This window comes from Nyctereutes procyonoides, unplaced genomic scaffold (genome assembly GCF_905146905.1).
Source record: "Nyctereutes procyonoides isolate TBG_1078 unplaced genomic scaffold, NYPRO_anot_genome, whole genome shotgun sequence".
Taxonomy (NCBI): domain Eukaryota; kingdom Metazoa; phylum Chordata; class Mammalia; order Carnivora; family Canidae; genus Nyctereutes; species Nyctereutes procyonoides.
Window position 1 is genome coordinate 7,901,742 of NW_026575122.1, and position 23,630 is coordinate 7,925,371.

General features: G+C 35.1%; 1 protein-coding gene across 10 annotated transcripts in view; it reads right to left on the bottom strand.

Moving 5' to 3' along the window:
* RAPGEF2 (Rap guanine nucleotide exchange factor 2) overlaps window positions 1–23,630 on the bottom strand; it is a 241,234-nt gene that overhangs the window by 86,393 nt on the left and 131,211 nt on the right. For 2 of the 10 annotated variants that reach the window (XM_055336320.1, XM_055336319.1), the window contains exon 1: window positions 2,131–2,472. The exons of 7 other annotated variants lie outside the window; for them this stretch is intronic. In XM_055336320.1, coding sequence (XP_055192295.1) covers window positions 2,131–2,190 — 60 coding nt within the window. In that variant the 5' untranslated portion in view covers window positions 2,191–2,472. Of the gene's footprint in view, window positions 1–2,130; window positions 2,473–23,630 lie in introns of those variants that run through there. One more of the 10 variants, XM_055336321.1, reaches the window with a different exon arrangement.

The following is a 23,630-nucleotide window of genomic DNA, read 5'->3' on the forward strand; positions in this document are numbered from 1 at the left end:
CTTGCTCAGTTCTATTGTCAAAGAAGCAAAGCCACAAAAAAGCTGCAACCTTTTGTAGAAGCAAAAACAGAAGTCTTTGTCAATTTACTAAATTTTCCTCATTTAAAATTAGCTCTGACATCAGTCTTATAAAGCCTCACAAGTCAGAAGAGGGGCATTCTCACTCATTCTTGCTCAACAGTTTACTGAGTCACCTGTTAGATGAGAGCCAGAGTGATTATGCTCCTATTCAACTCCTCGTAAATCATTAAAATCTGAAAGCCTGCTCATTACACAGCAAAGTCTAGATAACCAAAAACTCATCCATGAGTACACGGCAAGATCTTGATGCCACAGGCCGGCGCTGCCACACGTGGTGCTCTGGGATGGCCAATCCCAGTCCTTCAGTTTGTAAAAGTATCATGGACATACCACTTACATTTTTTTTTTTTTTAAGAGATTGCTTGATTCAAGGCTATTTTATGGCTACGGTTACTTTTGTTATAGCATTACCCTAAATTTCAGTAAAATATATACATAAAGCACTTGTCAGGAAACAAATATGCTTACAGAACAGTATACTAGGTACTGTAGCTTACGCACTATTCGGTGGTATCCCAACTGCTCTTGTTGTCACAAATCTAGTAATACTTCCCCCAGCACCATTAGCAAATAATTTTAACAATTTTATTCATTCAGTAAAATTATATTATTAATTTAAATACTCCCTCCCTCCATTTTGAGAAAGGATATGTGAAAAAGGTAGACAAGGAACCTGTACTTTAAACCTTCCTTCTAAGGCTCCTGAAGTGGTCTTAAGTAATATTCTCACTTTTACCTGGAGAAACCATGACTACAGAGGAGTTTAATTTCAAAGGCCCTGCTAATAAAATCAAAAGTGGAACTCTTCTATAACAACCTTTTCTATTACTGAAAGTAAGTGAGTAGAAGGCCAGTCTTTTCCTGGATCTGACCTGAAGAGATTTAATTAGTGAGGTACCACTAGGGCCTCATTATGAAGGGGCCGGGCTCTACCCACAACATCATAGCACGCTTCCACCTCAGATACTGCCCTAAGAACACCCTGCGGTTCACTGGAAAAGTGAGATAGTGCCATAAGGGTCACTTCATCTAAGAAAATCTCTTGGATTTAATTTATCAAAACCAAACTACACTCATAAGCCTAAGCAGCTAAATATTCCTAATTCATGGCCTCCTCTGTATAAAGCCTTAGCGATTTTTCTCAATTTTCACAATTTTAACACCTTATCCATTTTAGAACACATAGAAGATAATTCCTATACCCCAATAGAACGCTTGCTATATAATAGGGTGTAAAAACAGGCAATTTAAAAATACTTAGAGACTCCTGTATAAGCGCCTAAATTTATACATTTTTATTTGGGGAATTTTAAAAAATGTAGAGAGATAAACCACATGAATCAGTGTGACGGCAGGAAACTCCCAACATGGTGACATAAAAGTAGCACCGTGAGAACTCCCATTCCTGAAACAGGCGGCTCAGGCTTGGTGTTAGCCATAGAAGAGTGTTTCCTACAAACAGCAGTAGCTGCCTGTGGGATTTCGGCATGACAAATGCATAGCTGACTCATGGGATCAATTAGAAAGCAGCAATACTTGTGGCATTAAAAAAATTATCCTCTGTTTTTATCACCTATTAATGCATGTTAAGAAGTCAGATGAGTCCCACTAACCAAACGTTTTATTACCAAATCAATACCCAAAGCTCTCCCGCCCTCCCTCAAACCTACATGTGAATTCCTTACCACAGACGCCTGTTCCCAATAACCCTTTCCATGATCTCTCATTAAATTCAACTATAAAAAACATTTTTTAAAAAACTGTTTGAGTATTAAGTCAAACCTGAATTGTCAAGTGCTAATTTCTGACGATAAAAATCGGCTGTCCGATATTTTCCCTTAAATGAATTGTTGGTCTTGTTAAAGATTTTTAAAAATCACAACAAAATTAGAAGCACAAGCCAGTCATAACTTACCCTCCCGCCTCCAAGTAGACTATCACACCCTCTAAAAGACCTCTTTTCCCTCAACAGAAGCAGCAATAATTCCCATTTTAAAGCAATTCTCTATGACGTGCTGATGAAGCACAAGCAGCATTTGCGATACTTACTGAATGTTTCTCCTGCTGGCCCATAACTCCATGGTTAGCTGGGATTGCTAGTGGTTTCATAATGAAGAAACATATGCTGAACTGAATTTACACATCATGTACCAATCTCTCATGGATGGCAAGTCACCCTCTACAGCATTAAATTAAAAGAAAAAAGAAAAAGGGGGAAAAAAAAAGAGGAGGAGGAAACCAAGCTGCAGCTTAAAGTGTCACTACTGGTAAGCTTAAAAAACCCCTCACACTTGTAGACCAGAAAAGGAATCCGAACAACGGTGTTCGTCTCCATTTTTATAACACTGAAACTCTAACCATCTTAGGCTGTGACAAGACTGAGGAAACCTTATACAGCTCTCAGTCTTCCAAGAGAACAAGATCATTTCTGAGATTGAAGAACAAGAAGCAAAAGAAAAGAAGAAAAAAAAAAAAAGCTAAAATGGCTGACTGCACACAGACTCCCCTCAAAAAGGCTTAATACAGAATTATATTAGTCAGGGTGGTATGAGAACCAGTCTCTAGCATTCAGCCAAGCATTGTTAATACTCTTGTTTCATTTGCAATCACACATACGGACCCCTCCAACCAGGAAAAAAAGAAAAAAGGAAAAGAAAGAAAGAAAAAATCAGGGCAGAGCATGTGAATCGGGACCTCCTCCCTAGCTGCTAATGATGCTGACAGAGTGGTGACCAGTGATCTCTGTCCCACTCCACTAACCAAGTTTGCACAATTAATCTTAGCAGCATGACACTGATGGACATTTAATTTAATGATGTCTGTCCCTCACACTCAACACAAGCATGACTGCTAGCAAGAGAGTCACTAACAGAAACACAGCACATGCACACACACAATCTCGAGAATCATGAGTCTGAATGCAATACACCAATATAATTACATTATTGTGCTTACTTTGGAGGACCATGGCTGCAGGCAGTTGGCATAGCAACGCACAAGGAAAGCCATTTCCTGGGTAGAGAGAAAGCTTCCTTTTCTAAATAAAAAATTCCTCTTAGGAAACAAACGGCATTGCTGCTTCCTGCAGAAAGCAAGACACTGTAGTCTGTCTCTTAACCTGCCAGGCTCACACTCAATGCAGTTCTAGTGATGTAAGTGGATTTCTCTCTCACCCTCCCTCTCTCTACATACACTGAAATATTCAGCTCAAATGGTACACACATTCCTTAAGACTCGCCCCCTCCTCTACTTAACCATTTCACTCATTAAGGTAGCGATGGACAATTCAGATAAAGTAACAAGCTCTTGCCTGTATTATATCAGCGGCTGTAGGTTAAGCAAGTCTCAGAGGGATGGAATCCATTGATTGCTGACTCCAAATAATATCACTGAAGACAGGGTGGGAAAACGGAGCAAGGACTTACTTGAACAGCTTTGAACTAAAATATGATTTTTTCACCAATTTGAAGATAAGACAATGGATGGGACCTCTTCCCCATCCTCAAATATCACTGTGCTACAGGAAGCAAGTATCTATTAAAAATTTACAAAATGCACATTTAACAAGCTTTATATAAATTTAAAAGATGTGATTTTCACAAACACCCATACATACATGCACACAGCACATTGCAAATAGTATCAAAATCAACACACTCAATTCAAAAAAAAAAGTCAAACTTTTAGAGGTAGAGAGTTTAAATTTAATGAGGATATGTCATTCCACTATAAACTCTTAATTGCACCTGACGTAGCAGGTTATTTGAAAGACAGCATGAGAGGTGACAAGGAATAAGGACATTTTCACTCTGAGGTACTGGTGGTCAGTTCTTCATAGTCAAATCTGTCTATAAATGGTATACATAATAGAAAACAGACATGGAAAATCTAGCAACTTTAATAATTGACTTTGGAATTGTCAGTGCTTGCTAATTTGTGTTTCTTGTCTTCTTAACACGGCACCTGTGCTAATCTCTTTTCTTCTCCCTCCTCATTATCTAAAGGCAACCCGTCTCTCCACATGACTATTTGGGATTCTTTTCCCTGCCCATCCTCAGTATAGCCCATTCATAGACTTCTTGTATTATCCATTAACCCTTTTACACCCCACACATATTCAACCTCTCTCTCACAACTAGCAGATCTCTGCACTGGCTTTTAAATATGTTCAGGTCTCTCACATCTCAAAAACAAAACAAAGAATGGAAACCTTCTTTAGATCCTACATTTTCCAATGGCTACAGTCTAATCTGTTCGCACTAACCCTTTTCACAACCAGATTTCTCAAGAATCACCGGCTTTGGCTTCCACCATTTCCTCATCCCATGTACTTCTTCAATGAAGGACCATCATGGTCCTGTTGTACAATTTATATATCTACAAATTATCCTTAACACCTTTCTCCATGTCCAATCCATCACAATATCCCAGTAATTAAGCTCACTACCTTTTCTCAAACTTAAATTTCTCTTCATTTCTGCCACTATCATCCCACTCATTACTTTTTGCCATAAAAATCGCAAAAGTCTCTTTACTCAACTGTCTGGATTCAATCTTAACCTCATCCACTCTATCCATTTAACATACTCCTCCTGAGATCTTTTAAAAACTAAAATATGGTCATTTCAACCAAATCTATTGAGCCCTCTATTCAATTAAAACATATCAATGGCTTCCCATTGCTCTCAGCATACAGACTAAATACCTTATTATAGTCTGCAAGATTTGTATGTTTTTAAGAGTTATACCATGCTCATGCCCCCTAGGTCACCTGGGCTGCTCTTGTCTCCAAGAATGGGCAAAAAGGCCTATCTACACAATATTTCCTCTGCCTAGAACATTCCTTCACCCTCCCTTTCCTGATTGAGTCTTACTTCACCCCTAAAAAATACCAGTGAAATACCCTCAAAGTTCTTATGATACTGAGTATCACTTCCCTATCTATAATGCTTATTACAGTTCTGGTTTTACATTTAATCATGAAATTATTTAAGTAGTGTCCACTTCCCCTGCTACACTCTAATCTCTGTGACGCCTGGCATCATGTGTGTTGTGTGCCAGTGTACGTGCAGCAAATAGCATGGTACACATCATAGGCTCTCACCTTTTCTAAATGAATAAAATCTGCAGAGATCAGGAATAGACATTAGCAAAACCATGTTTGATCTTATAAACTAGTTCTTACCAAAATCCCAAATGCTTTTTTTACCATAAACAAATGAATGATTTAAAAGTAAGTGGTGCTAATCTTTGACAAAGGAGCAAGGGCAACACAATACAGCAAAGATAGTCTCTTCAACAAATGAAGCCGGAACAGCTGGACACCCACATGCAATAAATAAATAAATCTAGATGCAGAACTTTATATCTGTCACAAAAACTAATTCAAAATTATCACAGGCCTAAATGTAATATGCAAAATTATAAAACTCCTACAAAATAACAGGAGAAAACCTAGATACACTTGGGTATTGTGATACCTTTTTAGATACAACACCAAAACATACTAGAATTCATTAAAATGAACTTCTGCTCTGTAAAAGACAATATTAAGAAAATTAGAAGACAAGCCATAGATTGAGAATAAATAATTGCAAAAGACACATCTGATAAAGAACTCTTACCCAAAATACACAAAGAACTCTTAAAACCCAAGAGTAAGAAAAACTTGATGAATAGGCCAAAGATCTTAAAAGATACCTCACCAAAGAAGATACACGAATAGAAAATAAGCATATGAAAAGCTGTCCCACATGATAAGTCATCAGGGAAATGCAAACTAAAACAACAATGAGATACCACCATATACCTATTAGAATGGTCAAAATTCAAAACCATGACAATGTCAAATGCTGATAAGGATGTGGAGCAATGGGAACTTCACTCATGGCTGGTAGGAAGGCTAAATGGTACAGTCACAGGTCAGTACAGTCACAGGTCAGTGTGGTGGTTTCTTCAGAAACTAAACATACTCATCATCTGATCCAGCAAGCACACTCCTTGATATTTACTCACTCTTTGATATTTACTCAAAGGACTTAAAAACTTAGGTCTACACAAAAACCTACACATAGATGTTTAAAGCCACTTTATTCAAAGTTGCCAAAATGTGAAAGAAACTAAGATACACTTCAGTAGGCGAATGGATAAATACATGGTAGCACATCAAGACAATGGAATATTATTCAGCACTAAAAAGAAATGAGCTATCAAATCATGTAAAAACATGGAGGAAACTTAAATGCATATTATTACTAAGTAAAGGAAGCCAACATGAAGAGGCTAAACACTGTATGATTCCGACTATACAACATTTTGGAAAAGGCAAAACTGTGGAGGCAATAAAAAGATCAGTCTTTGAATAGGTAGAGCACATAAGAGTTTTATAACAAAGAAAATACTCAGTATGATATTATAATGATGGCTATATGTCTTCATACATTTGTCCAAACTTATGGACTGTACAACATCAAAAGTGAACCCTAAGGTAAACTGTGGACTTTGGGTAAATGTGATGTGGCAATGTAGGTTCATATTGAGTTTAAAAAGTACCATTCTGGTAAGTGATGTTGATAGTGGAGGAGGCTATGCATGTGTTGGACAGGAGATGTATGAAAAATCTCTGTATCTTTCTTGCAATTTTGTTGTAAATCTGTAACTGCTCTAAAAATTTTTTTTAAAGAAGTACATGGTATCAAAAGGTATAAGCAATGCAAGCCAAGCATCCATCTATAAATGAATGTATAAAAAAATGTAGTACATACCTACAATGGGATTATTACTGGGTCTTTAAAAGAAAATACAATTCTGTTACAAGAAAAAACCTGGAACACACTATGTTACGTAAAATTATCCAATCACAAAAAGACAAACACTATAGGATTCCATTTATATGAAGTACCTAGACTAGTAAATTCATAGACCAAAAGGAGAATGGTGGTTGCCAGGGGCTGTGGGGAAGGGAGTAAGAAGGAGTTACTGTTTAATGAGCATGGAGTTTCAGCTTGGGAGGATGAAAAAATTGTGGAGATGAGTCGTGGCCATGGTTGTGTAACCATGTGAATGAATTTAATACCACTGAACTACATATACTTAAAAAATGGTTAAAGTGATAAATTTAAATGTTGTATATATTTCACCACATGCACATACACACACATGCAAAATTAATGGCAATCTAAGAATTAAATAATCGAGTTCTACAACTTCTATCCATCTAGCTCGTGTCCCACATGTCCATGTGACAAAAAGTCTCCTCCAAGTTTCAGTCAAATTACCCCCATGCTGATAGTATCTGACCTCACATGTGAAGGTTTGCCATTGCTTGCCTCTCTCTGGGAAAATGTGTCACTTCTCTCAAGAAGGCAACTAAATGGGAGAACCTGATAGGTGATGTCAGAAAAATCACACATCCTCAGGCACCGCTGCTTTTCTGTGCTGAGACTTGGTGTGATTTCTCTCGTAATCTGGCTCTGTGCCTACAACCTACATATCTTTAAACTCATGACTGTAATACTGAAATTTTACTATCTCTCCTACCTTGTACACTGAAGCACAATTATGCCAGGCTATAATATGCCAAACAGTACTTAAGAAATGAAATATAAACTGAAGATTTAAGAGAATCCATTAGTACAGATGTTATACTGACCTTGAGGTAGCCTTAATTTGGGTTTTATCTGCTCCATTCCTTAACCATCTAGATTGAGCACATAGATAGAAAAAGGACCATGTAACAACTTCTGTTCCATGTCAAGAACATCTAATGACTTCCAAATTATCAGTAACATTGATCCAAAAGACAGATTATATTCATAGTTCAGGAAACTGCTTAATGCAAGGCCTTTACATGCTAAATTTAATACCACTATATTCAAGGGCGCCCAGGTGGCCCAGTGGTTGAGCGTCTGCCTTTGTCTCAGGGCGTGATCCCGGGGCCCTGGGATCAAGTACTGCATCAGGCTCCCCACAGGGACCCTGCTTCTCCCTCTGCCTGTGTCTGTGCCTCGCTCTGTGTGTTTCTCATGAATAAATAAAATCTTTTTTAAAAATACCATTGTAGGGCAGCCCAAGTGGCTCAGCAGTTTAGCACTGCCTGCAGCCCAGGGTGTGATCCCAGAGACCTGGGATCGAGTCCCACATCATGCTCCCTGCATGGAGCCTGCTTCTCCCTCTGCCTGTGTCTCTGCCTCCCTCTCTCTCTCTCTCTCTCTCTCTGTGTGTGTGTGTGTGTGTGTCTCATGAATAAAAAATAAAATCTTTTTTTTTTTTAAACATTTGTTCTTTTTTTTTCATTTTTTTTTAAATTTATTTATTTATGATAGTCACAGAGAGAGAGAGAGAGAGAGAGAGGCAGAGACATAGGCAGAGGGAGAAGCAGGCTCCATGCACCGGGAGCCCGATATGGGATTCGATCCCGGGTCTCCAGGATCGCGCCCTGAGCCAAAGGCAGGCGCCAAACCGCTGCGCCACCCAGGGATCCCTAAAAAATAAAATCTTGATAAAAAGAAAAATACCATTGTATTCATATTTTTCCACCTGTTCTACTTGGTTTTCAATTACTATGAAGTTGAGAAAAAAGGACTGTTCCCAGTAGTTATTAACCACATTTAGGATTAATATGTTTATTCATTTATAATAATTATAATATCTATACTGTTTATTGATAGATCTCAATGTGCTTTACAAATATTTTAATTAAGCATGGTCAAACTCAAGGAATAATTTATTCATCTCTCATAGAAAAATAAAGTGTATAAAATTATAGATTTGGTAGTTTAGGAGAATAGAAAATAGACCTCCAGGTTTCTAATATCATTAATTTCACTTATCCACTATATGTATTGATTTCTTCCCTATTCCCTCTACCTGAAAGGTAAAACTATTGAGGCTTGGAGAGAATCTGTGGGAGAAGATAATAGAAGAATTTACTTTTTTATATGTATAAACATGAAATTTCACAAATCTGATTCCTAATATCTTATTGTTCACCAAAGAAACGACATTTTAAAATGCTGTTTTCTCTATGGATACACCAAACCAACCGAACACTAAGCCAACACAAAATAAAGTTATTGTAGGAGGTATGGTCAGAAGTTTTTCTCCTCTTCCTAAACCCAATATATCCACCTCCCCCATTAGTACTATGATGATTTCAAAGGAAAAGTTGATTCTCTAAAGATTCTTTATACCATAACACAATCCTACATTTCACATAATCTATTCTATCCATCCCTGGATATACCTCAGACAGGTGTTCTACACACATCCTCCTAAAGACATTTTTTTTTCACTTTGAACAAATAAAAAGGGTAGTTCAGATTCATTATCAAAAATAATTTAATTATGAAATACATGAAAGATACCAACACAATGCCAGACATGTAATAACTGTCGAGTAAACTGAGTTGAATTTATATACAGGTTTCACAAATACCGGGAACCTGTTCAATTAACACTTAGTATCAGAAAGACCTAGCTGAGAGTGCAAAACTTTCACTCAGATATATTTCAAAGATAGGTACCGAAGAAATCTTTTTTCTTCTCAAGTTCTATTTTTTTTTTATTTTTATTTTAATCACCTGGTGCCCATCATGACAAGTGCACTCCTAAAGCCCCATCACCTGCTTCACCCACCCCTCAACCTACCTCTCCTCTGGTAACCATCAGTTTGTTCTCTATAGTAAAGTCTGTTTCTTGTTTTCTTTCTCTCATGTTCTCTTTTTTTCCTTTCCTCATTTGTTTTATTTCTTAAATTCCACATATGAGTGAAATCATACAGCATTTGTCTTTATTTCACTTAGCATTATATTCTCTAATTCTATCCATGTCACTGCACATGGCAAGATTTCGTTATTTTATGGCTGAATACTCCACCGTGTATATATATATATATATATATATATATATATATATATATATATATATATATATATTGCATGCATATGTACTACTTCTTTATACATTCATCAATCAATCTCTCTGAATTGGTGTTTTTGTATTCTTTGGGGGAAATACCTAGTAGGGCAATTGCTGGATCATAGAGTAAGTAGTTCTATTTTTAACTTTCTGAGGAACCTCCATTGTATTTTCTAGAGTGGCTGTGCCAGTTTGCATTCCCACCACTAGCGCATGAGGGTTCCCTTTTCTCCACATGCTCATCAACACCTGTTGTTTCTCGTATTGTTGTTAGCCATTGAATTGCATTTCCCTGATGATTAATGATGTTGAGCATCTTTTCACAAGCTTGTTGCCATCTGTATGTCTTCCTTGGAAAAATGTCTGTTCATGTCTTCTGCCCATTTTTTAAATTGGATTATTCATTTTTTGGGTGTTGAGTTTTAAAAGTTCTTTACATATTTTGGATACTAACCCTTTATCAGATATGCCATTTGGAAAGATCTTCTCCCATTCCATATGTTGCCTTTTAGTTTTGTTGACTGTGTGCAGAAGCTTTTTATTTTGATATAGTCCCGATAGTTTACATTTGCTTTTGTTTCCCTTGCCTCGGAGAACCTTTCTAGAAAAAAGTTGCTATGACTAATGTCAGAGAAGTTAACTCTCTGTGCTCCCTTCTAGGATTTTAATGATTTCAGGTGTCACATTTAGGTCTTTCTTTTTTAAAAAATTTTATTGAAGTTTGATTTGCCAACATACAGTATAACACCCGGTGCTCATCATCCCATCAAGTGCGCTCTTTCATTCATTTTGAGTTCATTTTTATGTATGGTGTAAGAAAGAGGTCCTGTTTGTTTTTTTTGTTTTTTTTTTTTTTTTGCAAGTTGCTGTCCTGTTTTCCAACACCATTTGGTGAAGAGACTTTTTCCCAGTGGATATTCTTTCCTGCTTTGTTGAAGATTAACTGGCCATATAATTGTGGGTATCTGTGGGTTTTCTGTTCTGTCCTATTGATCTATATGTCTGTTTTTGTGCCAGTACCATAATGCTCTGATTACCACAGTTTTGTGATATAACTTGAAGTCCAGAATTGTGATGCTTCCAGCTTTGCTTTGCTTTTTAAAGATTGTTTTGGCTATTCAGGGTCTTTTGTGATCCTATCCAAATTTTAGGATTGTTTTAGTTCTGTGGAAAATGCTGTTGTTATCTTGATACAGATTGCGTTGAATGTGTAGATTACTTTGGGTAATACAGATGTTTTAACAGTATTTGTTCTTCCAATCCATGAACAAGGACTATCTTTCCATTTCTTTGTGTCATCTTGAATTTCTTTCACCAGTGTTTTATAGTTTTCTGTGTATAAGTCTTTCTCCTCTTTGGTTAGGGTTTATTCCTAAATATTCCATTATTTTGCTGCAATTGTAAATGGGATTTTTTTTTAATTTCTTTCTGCCGCTTCATTATCAATGTATAGAAATGCAACAGATGTCTGAAGAATGATTTTTGTAATCTTTTATTTGAATTCATTTCTCAGTTCTAGCAGCTTTTTGGTGGAGCCTTTTGGGTTTTCTGTATAGGCTATTTCTTTCTTTAACAAAAAAAAGGTCCTGACAACATACTATTTATGTTACCTTTGACTGATAATTGGAAAATTAACATAGTAACCTATCCATAATAAATATGCCCAATATTTATATGGTACAAGTTAGGAGAGAAAAATTAAAAGATTAAAAGATACCAAGAGATGGGACACATGCAGAAAAACAACAGAGTAAATTTTAAATTTAATCCAATTTAAATTTCCCACTGTAAATCAATGAGAAATTCCAACATCAAGAATGGGATTTTACAATGCCATTTATTTGAAAAAGGAACATATTTTAATAACTGATTTAACAAAACTCATTTCATTTCCTAGAATCTATTTTAAGAAAATACCATACTTCATCCTGAAATGCTCAGTTATAGAGGTGAAGTCCTTACACACTGGTACTCAGTGTAGGTTCCCTACTACAGTATTTCACAAAGCAACACTCCAAATTCAAAGCAATTATTACCTTTATTACTAATTTGGCATGTAACATATTCCCTTATGACTAATATATTTACATGAGTATATGAATTATTAATTATCCCTCCATTTTTATTGAATAAAAAGGGAACTATTGAACACAAACTGGAATGTAGGTTAGCTAGAAGCCAAGAACCATGCTTTTAATCTATTTGATATTTTTAATGACAAATTATGCTTTATCTCTTATGCTTAACACACAGTAATTACTCCAAAAAAGAAAGAATGTATAAGTGATTCCACTTAAACTTTTTCAAAACTACCCTGTGGAGTATTATTATACCAGTTTTAAGGTGCTGAAACAGACATAGGATAATTGTATAACCATAAAGATGTCCAATTTGTTTACTGACAAAATTAGGTGTTTTAAATCATTTGACAGGTTAAAAGAGTAGACTAAAACCAGAAAATTTAAATTTAACAGGGATAAATATAAACATCTACATGCATACTATCAAAATGTCACTTGCACAAATGCAATATAAGGGATACCACGCTGGAAGAATAATTGTGAGAGGAGATGAGAAGAATTATCTATAAAATTGAGCTGGCTGGGATCCCTGGGTGGCGCAGCGGTTTGGCGCCTGCCTTTGGCCCAGGGCACGATCCTGGAGACCCGGGATCAAGTCCCACATCGGGCTCCCAGTGCATGGAGCCTGCTTCTCCCTCTGCCTGTGTCTCTGCCTCTCTCTCTCTCTCTCTCTCTGTGTGTGTGTGTGTGACTATCATAAATAAATTTAAAAAAAATTTAAAAAAAATTGAGCTGGCTAAAAGCTCCATATGAGCCAATACCCAATGCCTCAAAACCGTCATATAATCGCGGTTACATCATAAAATAGCAAGGGAGACGGAAAGTTCTACTAAAATCTGCATTGTAGGGTACTGTAGGACCTTATGTAAGTGGTAGTGCCCCGTTCTAGACATAACTTAGGTGAGATAATGAGTAACTGTATTACTGAAAGAGCAGAAAACCTAGATGACAAGGGGTTTAGGAAAGTACATGAAGTTAGGAATGTTTAACCCAGAAAAGAGGCTTAATGGAGTAGGAATTCTTTATTTGAAGCAGAGTTATATAAATATTCATTTGTGTTGCTTTAGAAGAAATCTAGAACCATGAACTAAAATTATAGAGAAGCAGATTTCAGCTAAACATAAGGAAAAGTTTTTTCATAATTAACTCTTCCCTATAATAAATAATTACTGCTATGATTTACTAAACCCTTAGCTTGTACTAGGCAGTAGGATATAATTATGACACATTATGTAAGGACTATCTTGCAAATATCAGTGCTAATTGTAATTAAAAATCTTACAGAGAGGCTGAATGTCAGTAATTCTATAAAGAAAGATAAATTGTATTAAGTGGTTTGACTGAGAGATTCCTAAAGTCCTTTCAAGTTCTTAAGGTTATCTTATCTAACACAGCTATTACCAAACATTAGCTGGTAGCAAAATGGGGATAAAAGGGATGGTATGATAGAGAACAACAGAAAACAAGACACTCATTGAATGGAAAAAAAAAAAAAAAAACCTATCGTGTAATAAGATTTCCTGGTAGTAACTATTCCTTTATGTTCTGAGATCTCTGTCTTCCTTATTTTGGCAGTCAGAGGGGAAATATTAAAATGCCCTTACTTTTTAAAAAGTATAGTGCTGATATAGTGCTAGACAATAGCCTAGAGGTTTTCTTAACATCCTTAGTTCATAAATTAAAAGTTGCCACACTTAGGTAAGTGAAAGATGATTTTCTTAATGTTAGCAATAATTTGATTAAAAATTGTACATAACTAGATAATTAGGTTTTTTAAAAGATTTAATTTATTTGACAGAGAGAGAGGGCACAAGCAGGGGGAGCAGCAGATGGAGAGGGAGAAGCAGACTCCTCGCTGAGCAGGGAGCTGGATGTCAGGCTCAATCCCAGGACCCTGAGATCATGACCTGAGCCGAAGGCAGACACTTAACTGACTGAGCCACCCAGGCACCCCAATAATTAGTTTTATAGGGTGTTTCTTAAATCTCTTGAAATTATTAATGTTTTAATATTCTTAAACATTACCAAAACATTCAATATTTTCTGGTACAGAAGTAAACAATCTTGTGTGACTTTATCTTTTCATCTCTAAAAACTACAACTACTTACAGACAACTATAAGTTGTTTTGATTCATTAAAAGGTCATACTTACAAAAAATCTTGCAGCAGGATTTGGCTTTTATTACTTATAATATTAGTGAACCTAACTTTTAAATATACTAATTAATTACATAGTCATCTTTGTTACAAAATGGTACTACTTAACAATAAAAACCTATTTTTGTACTGGAATGAAACTATAAAGGTGTGTGGGGGGAAATCCTGTGCTTTATTGATGAGAGATATGGTTTGAAAAGGAAAAGCACTTACTTGCAACAAAAATACCGATGAATCAATCAAAGCTTATTATCACTGCCAATATAATTTAGTAATTATTTTTCATATTCGATAGTCTATGCTCTAGCCTGTCTTTTAAAACTACTTAAATACCAGGCATCTAAAGTGGCTGAATTATGTGATACATATCTCTTTCAGATCAAATTTAAAGTTCAAGTAACATAAAAGCAAAATATGTTCATTTTTAAAAAATAAATAATTTTAAATACAGGAATGGAAAAAATTGATGTCTAGGTTTGACTCTGAGTACCATAAACACTAAACATGTGACTTACTTAACCTCTTTGACCTTACCATGCTTATATTGTATCAGTGGAGATACCATCACCTAAGTGTTTAGAACTACAAGGTTTAATTGACAAAAGATATGAAATAATACCTAGCCAGCTGGTATATATCATAAAGATTCAATAAGGGAAAATTTTATTCCTTCTAAGATAGTCTAAAAAGTCAGTTGCTCTCAAGGTTTGGGCAATTCATTATTTAAAAACACATAGATGGGGCAACCTGGGTGGCTCAGCGGTTTAGTGCCGCCCAGGGCATGATCCTGAAGACCCGGGATCGAATCCCACGTCGGGCTTCCTGCATGGAGTCTGCTTCTCTCTCTGCCTGTGTCTCTGCCTCTCTTTCTCTTTTGCTCCATGTCTCTAATGAATAAATAAATATTTTTTAAAAAATAACATAGATGACTGGATTAATATCCTTGTGCAGATACCCTTGTGTAGTACTGCTAATGTAGGTGGATCTATAATGCCACTCCCAGAAATATTCAGTAATGCTAATTCTGTGAGTTTGATCCAAAGACACCAACGTACAACCAAGATGCTACTAAGCACCTATTATATACTATGTAAAAGGTATAATATGGCAGACAAGATATTATCTGCTTTTAAAGACTATTTTCTCCTTAGGAATTTAATTTTTAACAAACATACTCTCATTTTAAAAATACAATGTCTTCAGGGGTGCCTGGGTGGCTCAGATGGTTGAGTGTCCGATTCTTGATTTTGGCTCAGGTCATGATCTCAGGGAGTCCACATCAGGATCCGCACTGGGCATGGAACTTGCTTAAGTTCCTTTCTTCTCTTTCCCTTCCACTCCTCCCCCCTACTCTCTCACTTTCAAAAAAAGAAAAAAATCTAATGTCTTCTAATAAATATCAAAATGTGTAGGTTTTCATAATGGTTGAATAATCTTCATTCTAAAAGAAAATGACGATGTTTATAAATGGAAGCACTAATCAATAAACTTCACAATCAGGAACAGAATTGTGACTGCCCCTCTGCTGTAATTAAATATATTCCAGACAGGAAATGCTTCCAAGTAATTTTGCCTGGAAAATAATTAAATATAGAAGACTGTCTCAATATAGAAAATATTTTAGATGCCAAAGAAATTCTAAGTGTTCTCTTGAAAAAGAAGTCAGCCTATGATATATGACCACATGGGCTCAAGATGGCAACATTCAATCGTCCTCATAAATAAATGAACAAAGCCCAAACCACACATCCAATTTTTCCTTCTCCTTAAAAGCTCTAAAAAGGCAAACCTATTCATATGTTAGTTGCATTTTGAAATTTTCAAATATCACCATGCTGATATTTTAAAATAATACTAGAATAATTAATTGTACATATCAGACTATTATAATTAGAATTGTTCACAATTGGCCAGATAGATCATATTCATGGAAGATTATATCTCCTGGTTGTTCCATAAAATAGCAGTTCATAGTATCAACAAATAACCATAGATTAAATACTAAATAGAATAAAGCAGTCATTTATTCATTCTACACTTGACCCTCAAGACTAACTGGGTAAGACAGGAAACAAGAAATCTGGAATGAACTTTAGAAATCATCCTGGGAAGCTGAACAGTGTGGTAGACCTAAGCAAAATATATTGATCTTTATACGAAATGCTCACTAGAGGACCACCTTAGAACAAATATACAACAAAATCTATTTTCCCTGATGGCTTGTATTTTATAGCTTTTTCAATGACAGAAAGTAAAATAAAAATCTGTTGGACCAAAATCTAAAAATATATGCTCACAACCCAAGGGACTTATAAGACTGCAAACAAAAACCGAAACTGTAAGATATGAATATATTATACTCAAGCTACTGCAAAACACGGTATTTACAATAAAGGTAAAAATACAGTAGGGAAGAGAGTGAGACAATTATTTTCACAGAAAGGCACTTCTTTATGTGAGAAATGATACACGAATCTATAGTAACCACTAACCCCATAAAATATTCATGTGGACATTTCAGCTTCCATCAAGGGAAACCCACCCACAATTTTAAATCTGGGGCTAGGACATTTTCAGTCTTTTTCCAAAGGCAGCTCTATCTTTCAGATATTTTGTTTTAGTCGTTGATTATTAAATCACATTGAACCTTGGAGCATAATCAGTAGCAAATCACACCTTGTGATAACAAAAGAAAGCAGCCACTAATGTCTTAACCTAAGTAGAACAAGGAGATGGAAAAGACTGAAGGTAGCATATTTATTTGGACACAAAATGAGTCAGTAAAAAAGAAAAAGAGAAAAGAAAGTACTCAAAGTAGAGGATAATAAAAAGAAAAGAATTCAACTCAAAAAATAGTAACTGGAGTTTTGAGGAAAAAAAGTTTTAAATATATTGCTAGGTTATTTATTTATTTTGCACTATCAAACTGAAACAATTTGTAATAAATTGGATTGGATTATGCTGAACATTAACTACTAGTCACCCACAGGATGTTGTTAAAACTACGCATGGTGATATTGTTTTTGGAGAGTATTGGGTGATGAGGACCTAAAACTAGTCTTACTGGTATTGGCATAAGACCCCAAATCCATTTTTAAATGTTATCTAACAGACATTTTACAGGTATGATTACTATACTTTCATTACCATATAAAATTGGACATAAAAACTTTAAGCATTTTATAATTCCACATAATGGCTCATAATTATCTTAATAGGGAAGGTGTGTTAGCTTTTTTTTTTTTTTTTTTTTTTTTAGGGGGGAGGGACAGGGGAGCTAGATAAAATTCCTAAAGGGAAAAAAAAATCTCTAATTGAGAAAAGCTAAATAGGGGATCCCTGGTTGGCCCAGGGCGCGATCCTGGAGTCCCGGGATCGAGTCCCACATCAGGCTCCCTGCATGGAGCCTGCTTCTCCCTCTGCCTGTGTCTCTGCCTGTGTCTCTGCTTCTCTCTCTCTCTCTCTCTACATCTATCATGAATAAATAAATATAATCTTTAAAAAAAAAAGAAAAGCTAAATAAATTTAAAAATGTCTATCTTTAAAAATCACTACAGTAACTGCAAAATGGATTGTTGGTAACCATCCAATACACTTAATATATTTAAAACACAATTATTTCATGTAAAACATCTTAAAATTCTTCTGATTCCACCCAACGTTAGCTTGTAATCTTTCCATTTTCTCCCAATATCTATAAAAGAATTAAGCCACAAGGAAGAAAAGGAAGAAGTGAGAAAAATCATACAGGAAAACAAGGTTAGGGTCAGCCTCATAGGTATGGGGCCTGTGCAGTCACAAAGGACTCTGTTTACAAGGGCCCCTTCACTTGGGAAAACTATTTTTATTTTAAAGAACAAGCAATGGACAAACTACGCTTATTCAAAAGTAGATATCTGGCAGATATTTTCTTGAAAATGAACAAACTGAGCTTGTCACTTCAAGGAAAGCAGCTGATAGTACTTTGTTTGCCAATGATAAAATTTTAGCTTTCAAGCAAAAATTAGGCTTTTGGAAAATGTATATCCAACACCATAAGCCTGACAACTTCCCAATAAGTGAGGCTTTTTTAATGAGACTGGTAGTGATATTAACAAATGTGTATTTTTGTATTTTGTATAACATGCCCAAATTTGGATGACAGCTTAATTTAGTGACCAATACTTGATGTTACAAAATCATACATGAGTAAAAAGACCCATGGGTAAGTAAGACCAGTGGGTTGTTGTTGTTTTTAAGATTGATTTTATTTATTTGTTTGTTTATTTATTTATGAGAGAGAGAGAGAGAGAGAGAGGCGCAGAGACAGAGGCAGAGGGAGAAGTAGGCGCCATGCAGGGAGCCTGATGTGCGACTCCATCCCAGGACCCCAGGATCATAACCTGAACCAAAGGCAGACGCTCAACCACTGAGCCACCCAGGCGCCCCGACCATAGCTTTACATTCTTCAAGGCAACTAAATTTTTAAGAAATTACTACCTGTCAAATTTTGGTTAAGTGTATCAGTAAGATTATTTGAAAAAGCTGTTAAAATACTCCTGCCTTTTCCAAATACCTGTGTGAAGTCAGACTTTCCTCATAGACTTTATATACTGGAACCAGAAGAGCATATCATAACCGACTGAGTACAGAAGTAGATATGAGAATCCGGCTGCTTCTATCAGGCCAAGTATTAAACAAAAGTACAAAACAACACTATTCTTCTTATAAATTTTTTTTATTTTGTAAAATATAGTTATTTTTCACTAAAAAAACATATAATATACAATAGGTTACTATTTTTAAATTAATAAATAATTCTTAAAAATTTCTCAGTTCCAGTTTCTAGTATGGCAAACAATGATATAGATAACTCATATAAACAAAAGCTTCTTGGAACTCTCAAAAAGTTTTAAGAGTATAAAAGAGTCCTGAAATGAAAAGCTTTGACAACTACAGTTCTAAGAGATGAACTAGAAAGTAATCAGCCTTTTTGCTCGTTTAATGATTCCACAGTTATCAAACATCCATAGATTCCTTTAAGACAAAATCCTGTGTTTACATGAAATACTACTTCAGCTGACCCCTCTAACACCTTAATCTACTTGCAGAATGGTTAGTTGTTCATACTCTTCTGTTTTAATTAAAGTTAGGCAAATGTTTGTACAAAGGAGACATAAAAAGACTAAAGCTATCAAGTGTCCACTGTCAAGGGCATCAATATCATCAAGAATATCAATGATGTCCAAGTATTCTCTACATCTCAATTAATTAGGATGCTCATGCTTATGTCACAAATCAACAAATGGCAAAATGATCTTTTCTTTTAACCCCCTAAAAACTTGCCTGGGTATTTCAAAATCCCTGATGATTCAGCTTTTTAAGGCTTCAGTTTAAAAACTGTATAAAGAAACAGACAGAAAGTAAAGTATGCTAATAATTAGTGAAAGGAAAACGTTAAAATTTATTTTGAGATTTTAACTTTATTTTCTAACATTCGCAAATGCTTTCTGGAAGTGGCCAATTTTATCATTACTATCCTCATAGACATTTTTTTTTAATTTTTTATTTATTTATGACAGTCACACAGAGAGAGAGAGAGGCAGAGACACAGGCAGAGGGAGAAGCAGGCTCCATGCACCGGGAGCCTGATGTGGGATTCGATCCCGGGTCTCCAGGATCGCGCACTGGGCCAAAGACAGGCGCTAAACCACTGTGCCACCCAGGGATCCCCCTCATAGACATTTAAGTAAAAATCAAGACAACCTGAATATTTTCTTTTTCACCCTCAAAATCTGCCCTTCTCAATTAAGTCTGCCAATCAGTAATCTCAAGGAGCAATTCATATTTCGGAATGGCTGACTCTACTGTCACAGCATTTCTCCTGTAGACTAGCAATTCCAAATTCCATATTACATCCAACTGTCACCTGTGTTTCACTTGAAAGAGAGAAAGGAAGATGTAAGAAAAAAATGGGCTACTTGGTCTCATACTAAGTCCATAAGAAATTGCTGATATAAACAATTACTCAATTACTCAGCCTTACTCAGTAAGGCTTTTTCCCCCAAGTAGATTCTATAATTATTTTTTTTCCAAAATATCTTAGCTATTTTTTCAGCCTCTGTGTAATTTAAACCACAAAGGATAATAGGTACAATGTGAATGGGTGTGTCCAAATCAGTCAATGGTTTACTACTGATATTCGTAACACTACTGAACTATATGTTTAAAAATGGTTAAGATAGTAAATTTAATGTTATGTGTTTCTTACCTAAAAAAAGAAAAACCACTGAATTATGTACTTTACATAGGTAAATTGTATGGTATGTGAATTATAACTCAATAAACCTATTATTTTTTAAAAGTGTAAGTTTACTCCTAATCAGGTTTTTGGTTTGCTTTTTTGTTTTGTTTTTGGGGTTTTTTTGTAGCAAAGGTTTGAAAAAAGGTTTACTGCTGAGATATGGATAATGACTAATGTTTCCTGAGACAATAAGGGGGAGATCTTATATACATATAACATATAGTAGGCATTTAAAAAATTTAATTTAAATATTTCCTTTCACAAGTGATTTAAACCTAACACCTATACACTGGCCACAAACTAGAGTTTCTTTCAGAGGTCAACAATACCTTCTAGCGAATAGAAAGGGATTTCAAGTTAATAATGTTTTAACACTGGATTCAAAATCAAAGAGAAAATTTCTAGTCAGCTGATATTTGAAACAGCGAGACAGACAACTTACTGATAACTTAATTGTAAAAAGATCAATTCAGCACTGTTAGGAAATCGGTCTGAATATCAAAGTAGATTTTCCCAAAGAAAAGAGACATTTTTCAAATCAGCATGTAGCCCTGCAAAATCTCACAAAGAAAAAAATCACATACAAAATGAAACAGTCTAAGATGAAAAGAATCTTTGCTGTGGCGACCAAGAGCTAAATTTTAGCCAAGTATATTTAAAACATACACAAGCACAGAGAACCACCAGTGTTCACAATTAGAGGCAGGACAAAGTAGCAGTGATCTTTCTGACAAATAAATACTTTGAAATATTGCATGACTTGCTACACAACACCCTTATTACTTTCAATTTCCAAGTGCAACCAAAAGATGAGTCCAATTATGACATCAATACAAGCTTTCTTTCAAAATGGAATGAAAGAACAGTAAATCCCAGTGGACACGGGAGTTCTGCAGCAGAGATGATGTAATATATAAAAATAGACATCCTCTAACAGAAGCTGAAACTTGGGTAAACAGCACACTGCATACTATCTTCAACTGCCTTGCATGAATTTGCAATGCATGCCGTTAATAGCGCAAGAGAAATCATTCTGTGTTTTAAACTATTTCCGGATTTACATGTCAATTTCTATACACACTCTATAGTATAATTTCCCAATCTGTATAAATTAAATGAACATAAATACCTGATTAGAACTGCAAGAGAGAAATAGTCCCCCCAAAGCAAGGAAATTAAGACCCCTGCAGCAGTTTTTACATGCTGCATTTTGTTAGAAATTGCAGCACATATGGCACAGAACTGTTACATCCACCTATTGTTCAAAGACCTTTCCACAGGGAGCTTTCTGCAGGATTTTAAAATGCAACATGATCTAGGTGAAGAGGAACCAGTAAACCTGCTGATAATGGGTGTGAAAAGCAGAGAATATTTTTGACACTTTCAGACTCTGATGCAAACATAAAACATCAGGCATGCATACAGTAACTAGGATGTACATCACTACTGTCTAACGCTCTCTCCACACCTCTCTTTCCATTCTTTACCAATTCAGCTTTCACATTTCTATTGGACTTTCCTGGATTAAAGAATATTTTCCTTTGAGCCAAGATATTAAGAAATCATGCCTGATTCCTCAAGTGTCCTATGTGCCTCCACAGTACCTAGAATTCCCTGCATTTTAGTTGCCCATTTATTTATCTATATCCCCTATGAAACTAAAAGGACAATAAGGGCAAAATATGTCTATCCTATAGACCTTTATAGCCCTAAAGTCTGGCACAAACATGAAACAAGGTGAGCATTCAATAAATATTCATTAAATGAATAAAATATGTAAATGAAGATACTGAGCTTTCCTTTCTATGATACAAGGAAGAGAATACACACATTTTCTAAAACTCCATCCTATTATAATTCACAGAGAGGCATTACGACATTATTGAAGACAAAGGCTTTAGGTTCAATTAAGCAAACAAATGTTTGATGAATTTAAAGAAGAATGAAAATGTTGAAATAATTAAGAAATCTCCCCTGTATTTGAATATTTTCTTTATAAGCATATAAACAAATTTTAAGATATCAGCATATGAATAAATCATAGGTGTAATATGATGTAAAATGATTGTTGTAAGTTAAAATCCTAAGATCTTAATATTCTAGGAAATTAAGTATACAAGTCACTGATATATTACTCAAAACATATTCTCTTACTGTTAAGCAGCAAATATTGCATTAAATGAAGATTTCAGTAAAAAATAAGTGAAAAAGCAAAGCCATGACATGAGTGAAATACTATTTTTAATGCAAGAATAATCCTGTCAAAAAGATTTGTCTAAAAGTGCATAATATCTGTAATTTTTCATTTGTTTCCTTATCTAACAATTTTTGAAACTAACGAAAGAAACCAAGTAGTCTTTAACTGAAAATGGAAATAACTTAAGTCTTTTTTTTAAAAAAATCTACTTCAGAGAAATATAACCTAAGAATGATTATATAACCATTATAAGAAATAGAACTTGTTTTATATTATTATAAAGAATAACCATATAAAAAATGGGACTCATTTCCATAAGCCTCATGCATGAATCAATCTTATTACATTGGTGCCACATTTTATAGATATTGTATTACCACGGACTATAATACAAAAAGTATTATCATTTTATATTAACTTAATATTTTTATGTAGTATTTTTTATTACCTCTTATACATCTGCACCAAGAATTTTAAACTAAGCCCAATCTACCGAAAAATGTAATACATAATTATTAAACAGTGCTCTGAAGTGTATATTCATACTGTAGAAAAGGACTACTAATAAAATATTGGGAGATACCTTTTTATGTGACCAACAGGCTTCCATTACTTCAAAAATTTTGCATTGATTGAAACTTTATGAATATGGTTTATGATATATGTGTTCAAATCCTCCTAATTCAAATTTGTATAAATGTCCTTTGGGACAGTATGAGTGTGCTTACACTCAAACAAAACATTTCAAGATTTAAAAAAAAAATTAAATGTCACAAAGCCATCTTGGATTTTGACTTTTTTCATCCTAACAGCTACTAGTCATGGACATTTCCAAATATTATCTAAACTAAATGAAATCTCATAAAATGTTTGGCTGAGAAGTTATCATAGCTGAGGAATACCGATCCTTTC